Source organism: Electrophorus electricus, chromosome 2 (assembly GCF_013358815.1).
Source record: "Electrophorus electricus isolate fEleEle1 chromosome 2, fEleEle1.pri, whole genome shotgun sequence".
In the NCBI taxonomy this organism is placed as follows: Eukaryota; Metazoa; Chordata; class Actinopteri; order Gymnotiformes; family Gymnotidae; genus Electrophorus; species Electrophorus electricus.
In genome coordinates this window covers 14,611,605-14,624,466 of record NC_049536.1, presented here as the reverse complement: position 1 = coordinate 14,624,466, position 12,862 = coordinate 14,611,605, and the positions used below count along the sequence as shown (strand labels likewise).

Below are 12,862 nucleotides of genomic sequence, written 5' to 3'. Positions count from 1 at the left end.
GTATTACTGACAGCATCCTCCTGCGTTCTGATTCTTTGACATGTTTCTACTGTGCTGCTTGTCATCTTTGTGCTGCACCCAGTTGCAGATGACAGTGAGTAAACAAGGCCAGACGTTTTTCTCCAATGGCGTCACAACACTAACTCCTACAGAAACCACAGTGTTAAATGGAATGTATTACAATTACATCATCTGTGATTAATGCTTCGGGCAAAACATTAATTAAATATTTAAATATTTTTATTTATTTATATATATATATATATATATATAAAATGTGTGGGAGTCCATAAAAAAGTGTGGGAGTCCTACTGACTTACTTAGCTCCAGAAAACAGAGGCCAGATCACTCATGTCATTTGTTCTTTAAAACTATTGTCGTTCTGGAAGTAAATGGTACACCAACACTGTCACGGTGAATTAATAAAGTGCCATTGACTGTCAGGCAGTGTGTTAGCCTTAATATGGTTCTTAACACCCAGTGACATTTTAAGAATGTTGATATTTATATAAAAATAGCATTTTGTGCTGCATCATTAAAAGGGTTTTTGCCCTAGTTTTCAAGAAAATCAATAATGCGCCATGCAAAAGTACTCAAGGGATGTTTTGTTTCCAACCTCCTTTAGGAAATTCAGTATGAAGAAAAAAAAACAAAAGTCAATGAGGAAAGCTGCAGTTAAATTACATCATCAGTGCTGAAACAATTATTAAATGGCAAACACCAAAAGTCAAGAGTTTAGAATTTTACATTTAATTCCTCCAGACACATTTTCCATCAGAGAGCAGTTCTATGGTTGAGAGAGGCTCTATGGAGAACTGGCAAAACACTTGGATAAAATGCCCCTTTGGGTAAACAAAAAAAAAAAACATTGTGGGAAGTAGAGACAAGACTGGGGTGAAGCAGAGATGCTTATTACTGCTTATTCAATTGCTCAGTGCCAGCGAGAGAAAGCAATCATAATCTCCAGGCTTTGGAGTGGAAATTACAACAGATACTTTGAAAAAAGCAAAAGAGAAAAAGACCAATTGAAGCCCTTTTTTGCCAAGAGCATTAAATGAAATGATATTAAACAAAAAGAACAGAAACCTATATGTAAAAATGTTAAAATGTGTGTAGTAAACTAAACTTCGCTCAAAACCATTATTCTTATTGTTTGTATATATAACACATTTTCATATTTTGATATCTGTAGTTTGCTTGTAGACCCTGTAATTTTACTTAATACTTTTGACACAAAATTAACTCTAAAAAGAGCCTCCTTTAACAAGCATAACAGAGCATTAAGCATTGTTGTGCTATGGGGAGGAGGCAGTCTGCCCATCACCCGCTTAACTTCAAAACACTGCAATTTCACAGGTTTCTTCTCACTTCCTCTCTCCCACTCTCCATTTTCAGGGATAAAAACAAGCGTTGCTAGGTAACAACACTGGCTCCCCGCATTTGTGAACGTGTGGACTTGAGGCAAAGGCATGGAGAAAAGAGTGAGGAAAAGGAAGCATAATCCAAATTTGGGGGGGGGGGCACCACAGACAGAGGGAAATAATATATTCTGCTAATGGATAAGCCAATCTGGAGCACTAAATTATCAATACACTCAGTAGACTTACAGCACTATAGACTGGATGATGTAGAATAGAGGACTGAGCTGCGGTTTGGGTTTGCCAGAGCTAAACAGCTCCCATCCCAACAGAGAACAGTCTGAGGAGTTTTTGCCAAAACCCATAGTGTGCCCACTGCCATGTGGACTCACACAGACATGTATGTGTACACACAAGCGCAATTACACTCCAGGGGCCAGACCAAGATATGCTATTATTACACTTGCCAGAGGAAGCGCATCTCCCACTTATCAATTGGTAATGTGTTTATCTATGCAGCATTTAATACACCACTGAGCAGACCAATATTGAAAAGCCCTCAAAATATAAGAAGACTGGCCAGCTGTGATGCTTTCACGCTCATAGTATTCTTGTCACTAATGTTTGAGGTTCATATGGGCAAATTTCATAATCGGAGCGTTCATGCCCTGCAATTATTTGTGCTGTCACACTTCTGAGTCAGGTGGTACAAAAGACAAGATGGAGGCACTGTGGGACTGTTCAAAGCTCCTGGATGGCATGGTTGGCATCATGTCCAGGCAGTGCATGCCTGAAAGACTGACTCACCCTCTGGTACATGTATGTGGAGCATGGGTGTGTGTATGGGTGTGTGTGTGTGTGTGTGTGTGTGTGTGTGTGCACAAACGCAAACATTCAGCAACACATCACACATTCCATTAGGAAACTCTAGCACAAAATACTATGAGCACAAATGTTTGGCTCTTACAGATACTGCATACATTTGCCAAAAAATTGTTACAAAATCTCCATCAACATTGTATCCACAATATTAATTTATGCTTTTTGCTCAGGATATCAATTCAGATTTGTAATAGATTATTCTAAACAAACCAAATATTTCCAGTACACTCACTGACCTTCACTGAAACACAAGCAATTTGTATTATGGATTACATTCTTATCTTGTTGGCCTGATTTACAAATGCATGTATATCTGCAGCGTCATTAAATGTCTGAATATTTCATTTTGGCTCACTAAGGTGTGACTTGGGCAGTTCTAATGCTGTGCTGTTATGGATACGGTCATTGAGGCTCAACACAGAACCATATTGGGAGTGGTTTACCTTAGAAACCCAAGAAGAAACTCCAACAGATGAGTCCTTTCCAACACTTATTAAACCAGCTCTAACCTTTGCTGAGAAATGTTTCACTCAACAGTGGAAAAGTCCTTTGATGTGGCTAAAAGACATCTTTTCTTAGGGCCCTTTTGAAAAGATCCTCTATAGCTTAAGAAAAAAGGCTTTAGATGTCAAAGGAGAAACTGGGGAGAAGTTGTCAACATCCATATTTCTCCACTGACTCAAGCTCAATGACTGATTAGCAATCTGCAATCTGTTACTAAGAAGTAGGTGTTGGGTGGTGGTGCTAGTATGTGTTGGCCACCCTGTGTTTTTTAATCATCATATAGTGTTACTTTAATATTCTTTATTTATCTTTATTAATATTTATTTATTTAGCTGAGGTCCTAACTCATGTAGTGGGAGAGTAAGTGAATGATGCAGTATTATTACAAATGTCCAAAGTGTGTATCGCTCTGTATCTTAATAAAACCAAAAGATACTGAAAAAAAACAATGCTGGTGTTTCTTTGCCTCTAATTGAACAATTAGTGATACTGAATAGCCACTGTGTTACTGGTTCTAGTTGTATACACACTTGTGTTCAATTTAGCCTATTTTGCAATAGATAATACACGACCATGTTCCTAACTCTATGGTTTTGTACATGAAATTTAACCCAGTGTCATTTAATGTGTATTTTTAGTATTACCTTCTTCTATGTGCAGTTTGGCAGCATTTCATGATTTTCACTGCTAATTGTCAGCGAACAGAAGCCGAGCCAAAGGTACACACAGATGTCAACCTGCAGGGGTGTCTGCCTGGGGCCGCAAGATACTGCTGGTATGAAGTTTTATGAAGTTCAAGTTTCTATTAATGACTTGGGGCTGGAAGATCATGCATGTATGTATGTATGTATGTATGCATGTATGTATGTACGTACGTACGTACGTACGTACGTACGTACGTACGTATGTGGACACAGAAGTACAGGGAAAGTGAGCAGGAATGAAGAACAGTCTGTATATATTATATAGTACATAATAAATCTATAATATATATTAGTCTATATATATCATCATGTAAAACATCACTATCATGTAAAACTCCATTATCATGTAAAAATGTCTCAATGTAGGCTACTTCTATTACGTTTTATTTACTCAACTTTAATTTACAGTAACAAATGGAAATGTTATCATCAGCTAACCAGCAGGGTTGTGTCATGTGTCAGCATATTTTACAACATCGCAAGAGTCAACAAGAGAATGAAATGTGTGTTCAGATGTAACATCCTGGATTTAAATGAACATGGACTTCAGCATGGGAAATTCCTGGCACATCAACCTCTTCATGTTCAAAGAACTAAACCATTAGCATGTTCTGTTTATCTATTACTTCTCGCTGTTCCTTTTTATTTCCCATCTATTTTTCACTACACAGAGAGTGAGTGTCATATACACACACACACACACATACATATATAAAATATTTATATAAAATTATATCGATTTTTAAATATATAAAACGCTCCTAGCCTTCTAGCCTAGATAGTGACTACATCAAATGATTATCTATTGACTGAGGATACCCATTTTCTTAACTTTACAATGTTAATTTTATCTTATACACTATATTACTGTTTTGTGCTTATGAGACCAAAAGTTAGCCAGCTAAAAAGACAAAAAGCAATAATTCACACAAATTCACATAAACAATTATTTCAGCAATAATTCTCATGTAAAGAAGTCTACAGCAACTGCTGACGGTCCACCAGTATAAGTTTCCACAGCCCAGCTGACAAACATGAATTTGGAAATAAGACTCAGGTTACAAAGAACAGTCATTAACGCAGGTAACAAATGCTCAAAGTGCTTAATGGTCGTGCGGTCATGTTTTAGCAACGATCTAGAAAAACTTGATGCATCACTAACATTTAAAAAAGAGCTTTAATCTAAGACTGTGTTGTCAGAGCTTGATACATTTATATTTTACTGACATGGTTATTGTTTGCCCTTTCTGTCTGAGTGCCCCAGTCTTATCTCAAATGAAACTAAATGGGCAATGCCAATTTCAAGCACATGTCTAAGGAAGGATAGTGGTTGGAGTTCAGAACAATATTTAGCCATTTTTATTACTGAGAATTATTTGATTAAAAAAACAATTCTAACACATTCACTAAATCTTTTAAATGCCAAATGTGTTATCAGACAGAAATATAATACTGGAGTCTGTGCCAGATTCTAGGAATATTTTAACAATCATCTTTACATACATTTAAGATTACATGCCTGTACTAGCAAAAACTGGTCTGAAATATAGATGATCTACATACAAAGTGAAAGTTGATATTTCTGAATTTGATGGAGTAGCCCCACCTTTTTACTGTGAGGCAAGCGTGGTAGTCCTGGGAAACTACTGGTATTTGATTATACCACAACCTAACCATCCCATCTGCTGTACAGGATCTACATATTGAATATCATTAAAGGAGAAAATAATCTAGCTCCTATTCTCACACAAACACTTCCCAGAGTAGTGAATTTGACAATTAGGAGGTGGTTCTCAACAACAAGTAAGCCATTCAGCATGCTCCAGCTGCACCCCAGCTGTTTATCAAAGACCAGTGATCTGGACACACTGCCGTACTCTCATCTTGCTGTTGGTGTCAAAGCTATCTTTGTAATATGTAACAACCCTTGCTTAAAAATGAGAAAGTTAATGCTACTGACTCACCTGAGCATGAAAGTTTGCCATAGTAGTTGTCTCGATGTCCTTCTTCCCCAGGATCTCCATTTTGACGGGCGAGTTGGGGAACTTTAAGGAGAAGTAATCCAAGAAGTCGGGGAGGTAGGAGGCAGCTCCGTGGACAATGCCCATGACGTAGTGCGCCGCGCCATTCTGGTCCTCACAGAATGCCAGCGTCACAAACTCCTGCGCAAACCTCTGCATCTCCTCGGGGGAGAGGACTGCAAGCTCACGGCTGTAGGCATGCACCAGCAGAGCGCCACCATTCGGCTGCTGCTCCACGTGCACAAAGCGGCCGAACTCCAGGCCATCCAGGCCAGGGAGCCTGGAGTGCAGCTGCGCAGCTTTTACCGGCACGTCCCTGGTGCTGGAAGCAGCCTTGGAGCAGCAGTTCTTCTCTTGCTTGGCACTGAGAGTCGGGGAGGAGAGGGAGAGGGTGTTGGAGAGGCTGCCGCCCTGATGGACAGGAAGTGGGGGTTTGAATTCTGTCTCAGACTTGGCCAGCAGGCCTGGCAGGTCCGAGCTGCGCAGTGCTGAACATGGCGTCTGGCTGGACTTGCTGTACATCTTAGGCCGCTTCCGTTTCTCCCCCTCTTTGTGTTTCTTTTTCTTTTTCTTCTTGACCTTTTTGAGCAACAGCTCCTCTGAGTTTACCTTCGATTTCTCCATGTCACCTAAAACGAAGAAAGAAGATTTATTTTGAATTCCTCATTTTGTGTGATCACAGAACTATTATTGGGGGGGGGCGACATGGCACTGAAATTGGTGCAAGTGATTGAAATGATATGAATAGCTTAAGCCAGTCATATCCAATAACCTGTCCTACTTTGTTTCCCAAACTGAAATTATTCTCCTGTTGCTCTACATTGAACAATACAATAGAGGACAAAACAAATAGCTGATTTGGCTTAATTATTCACATTCAACCCAGAAAAACTCACATAGCTTGCAAACAAAACGTAAAAAGTAACATGACCAAATTATTTGAAGATACTAAAACATCTAAAGCACCACACTGCTGCTGTACATCGCGGTTGTTACCGAGAACGATGATGCATCCATTCCGGCCTGGCAGAACTCAAGGTAAGAGGACAGTTCAGCAAGACAGAGGAGAAGAGCTGGCTTACAATTTTCACAGAACGGTGACTGATCATTTTCCTACATTGACTCAAATGAGTCGGGTAGGCCTGCCAAGTGTCAACCTGAACCTTCTGGAACTAATCAAGAGAGGAAGAGGTGTGAAAATGATCAGCATTAACAGAGCCATATGAAGACTGTGATCACAGCAGGAGCTGGTTTTTCCATGGCACAACTTCAGCCGCTTTTCTACCAGAGAGAAATCGGCTCAGAGCAGCATAAAAGAGCCAGTGGTGGGGATAAAGAAACAGCCCTTCTAAAAAAAAAAAAGGGAGCAAGGCCAAGGATAAAAGAAAAAAAGAAACCTCTAAAATAACAAACAATCTAAAACCTGCACCCACAAACAGGGATGCAAACAGCACATCATTTCAAGCCTTTTTATCCTTTATGAAAATATGAATGGTATTGTTTAAGGCTATATTTTAATGTGATTCTGGTTTGCCATAATCTAGTCATGGCCAAAATTAGCAGACTACAAAATGTAATAAGTATAACACATAACGTGGTCAAACAGGGACTGGCTATGCATGGTTTATGCATCAAAAATGCTATAATATATGCAGGAAACTCTCACACAAATCTCTGTGTCATTTCCAACATGGTACTGTAGAAGATAGGTTCCCTTTACCTCACTGCTCTTCTTTCTGTTGCCGTTTCATTGTCCAATAAATAGGCACTAATTAATTTCCCTTGACTAGCTTTTTGATAAGACTAACTCATCATTGTTATTGGAGTCACTTTGTTTTTGTTTTAGAAATATAAACTAGCAAATGTGATGTTGGTAAAAGCTCTGAGGGAATGTCCTCCTCAGCAGCACTGAAACCATGTACCTGAGGAACAGTATATGTACATGTGTATAGAATATTTTTAATAATATTATATATATATTACACACACACACACACACACACACACACACACACACACACACACACACACACACACACACACACACACACACACACACACACACATACATACATAGTTCCTCAGGTACATGGTTTCATTTTATATATATATATATATATATATATATATATATATATATATATATATTTATTTGTGTGTGTGTGTGTAAAACCAAGTGGAGTTCTTGCACTATTCAAAATTCCTGAGAACATCTGACATTCCAGGGAGTGAGAATGGATGGATCTGTGTACAAAGCAATAGCTGCTAAAATTCCTTCAGCAGCCCTTGCTGCCACGAGCCCTTTTCACAAATGGGCCAGCAGGCCAGGCGATTATTACTTCAGCAGAAAGGGCACATAAAGGGCCACGGTCACGCACAAGGCTGCAGGCTGCCACTGAAAACCACCTGACTGCCGCAGACCAGGTGAGGAGCGTAAAGCTAAGCACTAAAGCACTGGACCGGACCATACCGCTCGTTTAGCCATGTTGAGGGAGGCAGCAGCGCTGCAGCTAACTATGGCTTCCCCTTAGCATTAAAAATATATGGATTTTTCCCCTTCTGCATTTCTGAGCAAAAACTGGCCTTTCACATTCATCGGCCCAAAAGTGAACCTTAAGTTAAGAATAAATTTCTCTCATGCTGCTCCCTCACCTAAAAAGCTCCTGGAGAGTTTGGCCTTCAGCTCACAGGCTGTTGTCTGTGTCAAATCTTGGCCAGACCAGGCCTAAAGTACCAGCAAGTATTATGGATCAAAGCCTGCTCACAGAAAAAGGGTCTCACACACTACAGTTGCATGAGTGCACAACAGAATGTTTGTAAATCATTATTGCAGGCCTTTGCAAAGCTGGCCTTTGCAATGTCCATATGTAATATGTAAATGAGCCTTTTAACAACATTTTGATCATGTGCTGTATGCATCCTGGCATTCTGATAAATGACTATATCATAGGCCCCAGCATCTGCTCATAAATCCAGACAGAGGATTATCAAAATTCCAGAAAACAGCAGAATACTGAATATAAAGCACAGGATGGCTAACATGAGGGCCTCTGGTTAATCCATAGGCTAAGAATCCTAAAGTCAACACACAGTCTAACCCTTTAAAAATGCAACCAGCAGTAAGCTTGCATTGCCCTTTTTATTGCATTTGTCCTTTCTACTGCACACTTCACCATTAAGAAAACTGAGGCACTGCCCATGTGTCCTTGAGCTCTTTCATCACTGGTAAAATTCCAGATTCTTGTAGTATTAATCTTTGCTAACTATGCCTCCATGTAAAAATCCTTTATAGTGCACTTCAAAGTAGCATACTACAGCCTGTTTTCTGCAAGCTAAACTTTAATAGCCTTCATCTTAACTTTAGCTATGGGAAAAAAAACTACAGATGTTGTAAAACCACAAACAAAACAACATAAGCATCATAAAAATCGATTATGTGCAACAACAACAACAACAAAAAACAAAAACAAATCACACCTAGACAGTCTATTGGGTTTTAATGAGCTTATCTGAATTCAGTTAAAAGTTTAAATTGTAATATTTGTAATATTTAAACTCTGCACTGTTCTTGTGATAAAACAAACCAGCGAAGACTTGATTTTACAATGTGACAGTTAAAAGATGGATCACAATCTGTAAATTAATAAATCAACTTTATGATCAAAATTAATGATCAACCTTAATTTCATCTTGCTAAATTTATTTCAATGTATTTAAATATCTTTGCTGTCTCAATTAAATGCATTTACGCAATGTGAGTCTGATGTTTCTAAAATAATTCTTTAAATTTGCACCTCGTGTCATACACATTTTAAGCTCTTCCAGTTAAAATCTTCAACCATCCTAGGCTATTATGAAAATAACACAATGCAGCACAATTTATTTGCATGTTGTTGTTGTTGTTGTTGTTGTTTTTTTATTTGACGGTGTTATGTCTCAGCAGTGGCACAGGGTCAGTATAACTCACCCTGCAGCGCAAACGAGTCAGTGTGCTAGGGCATCAATGCTCCCCTTAACTTCACAGAGCTCAGCAGATGCGCAACAAGAGGAAAAAGCAGTTACACCAGGGCTCCAGTGCTGTTATGAGCAAGCTACCAAGTAACCGTTAAAGTCACAAATGCCACATCTCTATTTACCTGCCTTCCACTGTCAAACACAAAGCAGCCAAAACAGTCGTACATAGCTGCAATTGTTTCATCTGCACTGCTTTGATGTGCATGGACGTCACAAAAAGAAAAGTGGTGTGTGCCTCTAAATCTTATGAAAAACATCTGAAGCCACAAATGAAGTCTGGTTAATGAATTACACACACTGCTTACCCACTGTGCAAAACTGAAGAGGAAAGAAAAACACAGATAAATGGTGTGCTTCCACAGATGTAGGCATGATATCACAGCCATGTTGGTTGCTTTTTGTTCCCCCATTTCAACCCCAAAGTACAAAGCTGCCCAATGAACGATAAGCACTGAGAGTAGAGAAATGGCTGCTCTGAGTCAGTGAAGTAAGGCTTGACCAGCACAAGGCTGTTCTACCACGCAGGACCGCGGCACATCTACACTGCCTGGAATCAACATGCAGGGTGTCCAAATCAAACAGTATGTCAGAGAGAAAACACACACTGAGGAAAGAGATTGGGAGGCAGATGAGTCAGAGATACAGAGACAAGGAGAAAGCCATCTGGTTTTGCCTGTCCGTGCCTCTGAGATGAACACGTCCACTACTATGTGTGAAAGCACACACTCATCACCAGAACAATCATTACTCCATGGTTATAATATGACTGTTGATATTACAGCATTACCACTGAATGCAAAACGACATCTAAAACAAGCTCAATGATGAGTACATTCAGTACAACTTTTAGATTCAGTACAATGTGACAAGCATATTTCCTCTCTTTGACTTCTGCATGGTTGATGTGCATTAAAAAATTCCTTAACACTTCACACCCCAAGCACTTTTAAGGTTTGCTCTAAAACTCACCATTTGCTGCGTAATTTACACAGAAATAAAATATAGATTTTTAGCTTGCTCTTACAAAACAGGTAGCCTACTTGTACTAGATAACAGATAAATAAAACTCTCTTAGATTAGATACTATATTAGATAATAAAACAAAAGTTTATAACAGCTTAATTACATCCTTACACCAAAACTGGTTCATTTATTTTTGTGCTGTTGATTTAAAGATGTTAAGAAGTTGAAATGTATTTTATGTAATGAAAGACACTGCTAACACTAACTGTGAAACAACAGATGCCTCATTGTTTAATACAATATCAATATTTGGATTATTCTTGCATAATTCTTGATTTATTGAGACTCCTCACCCAATTCAATGCACAGCGGTACCTGAAGGTTTTACACCCCACACTCCCACTTAACAATAAACAACTGGAGCCTTGGGTTTACACCCAACACCATTACTTAACACTAAACAGCTGGAGTCTTGGGCTAATGCATCCTCAACATCCCAAGCCTCAGTTCTGGCCTCAGGTTCTTCAAAGTATTTTGGCATGTTTGCACTGAACAGTGTTTAAGCAATGGCATTTATATGGCATTGGCATTTCTGAACAAATGGGAGGTCTTGTATAAGCGTCTGTATAGTCTTCTCAATAGACCTGATAGTTTCCTTTGTGAAAGCCTCTTATAGAGTTTCGTGTAGAAAACTACACGAGATTGCATAGTAGAAGCAGCTTTCTAAATGTGAATATAAGCTTGCATCAACTCTGCCTGACAGTTTTGACCGAATATGCAATGGCTCCGGAGGACAATTCCAGCTCATGTCCACATGAAGGGGAAACGAGAGAGGCAAGCTGCGTGCTTGTTTTTGTATAGAAATTCATTTGTTTAGTATTTCAGATGCAAGACGTGCTGGAGTTCACAACAGGAATTTCCAGACGTATCAGGGAGTTCTAAAAGTGCTCTAGAAGTGGCAGCAGTTTGCATAGCAAAAAGATTCTGGCAATTCCAGAAAGCATCATAAACAGATTTCTATATTTCTTTAAATAATAAAAGCAATTGCAATCGAACTAAAAACAATCATGTTTATTACTTTTAATATTATTATGTTATGTTTTATCATAACTAGTGATCCCAAATTGCAAAATTATACTAGACCATCAGGGAGATAACGCACGCACTTGGCTACCACTGAACAGAAAATAAGTTGTCATAATCGCTATAGCTGTTATTTTAGCGAGTTGAACTTGCTACAATAACAGCCTTGCTCTAACAGACTGATGCACACAATCCAACACAATTAGTTGGGTATGTTGGTCAGGGTACTGCTGTAATGCTATATTAGTGGTTTTAGTATGTGTGTGTTAGCAGGTGAGTGCTGGCTAAAGCCAGTGGGGTACCTTTCTGCAGTAGCTTGACTTCTCCATTCTCACGTTTGATCTCATTCATCAATTTGTGTTTCTTTTTCTCCTTGTCCTTCTCCTGCTCTTTATCCTTGTCTTTATCTCGCTCCTTTCTCTTTTCCCGCTCCCTCTCTCTCTCCTTCACTTTATCTTTGATGATGTGGTCTGGAAGGCACAAAGGGAATTGAAGGAGTTCAGCAGAAGGTGGTTGTTGTTACTCACACATCTCACTCATTAAACCACTATGAGCAAAAAGTACATTTCATGCACTGTGCTACACAATAACTATGCAGTAAGCAAACCCTATATACACCAGCTATAATGCATTTGAACATCAATGAGCAAAACAGTTTTAGTTGTTTTACTTTACATCAATGTACAGTACTGTACTTCTGACAGAGAAATTTGAAATGTCAGAACCAATAGTGATTCTCACAATTCTGAAATGCAGCCAAGATTTGGCACAAAGAAACTTTGCAAAGCTTTTAAAAATATGTTTTCCTTCTTTTCTGCTGTTCGCATGCTCAATCAGAACCAGTGAATGTGTTAATATATTTCATAATAAAGAATTATTATTGATAGCATATTCTTTAGAGACATATCATTGTAAACCTGCCAGCAAAATCTGTGCCCTGACTTATTTTAAATTATTTTAATCATTTTGCTAGAGTATCAAGACTCTTAATTTGAATTTCTCCAACAATTTTTTTTCTAATGCAAAGGCAGGTCCACTCTGCATACATTTCTTAAAAGAATACAAAATTTCCCATGACAGATGTGAAGTTTCTCAAAGGAAAGCAAGACACTTTTGAGTAACACACCTTGAAATTGACAACCTTGACCCTGAGATGGACACCTATTCCTACAGCAAATGTGTGTGATTTGAACTATTAAAATATGTGCCCAACTGTGGTATGGGAAACTCACAGTGAATCTCATGCTAAACTGAGCGGTTCCAGACAAAATGTGCTCTAGATGCACATTTTGAAGCTAATTACAGTCTGATAGGCTAAATATAAAGAAAAGCC

At 38.8% G+C, this 12,862-nt stretch overlaps 1 protein-coding gene across 1 annotated transcript in view; it reads right to left on the bottom strand.

Moving 5' to 3' along the window:
• Positions 1–12,862, bottom strand: part of LOC113590390 (lysine-specific demethylase RSBN1L-like) — a 47,613-nt gene that overhangs the window by 30,364 nt on the left and 4,387 nt on the right. The window contains exons 2-3 of the mRNA XM_035523574.1: positions 11,832–11,999; positions 5,413–6,098 (exon numbers count right to left, since the gene is read on the bottom strand). Coding sequence (XP_035379467.1) covers positions 5,413–6,098; positions 11,832–11,999 — 854 coding nt within the window. The remainder of the gene's footprint in view (positions 1–5,412; positions 6,099–11,831; positions 12,000–12,862) is intronic.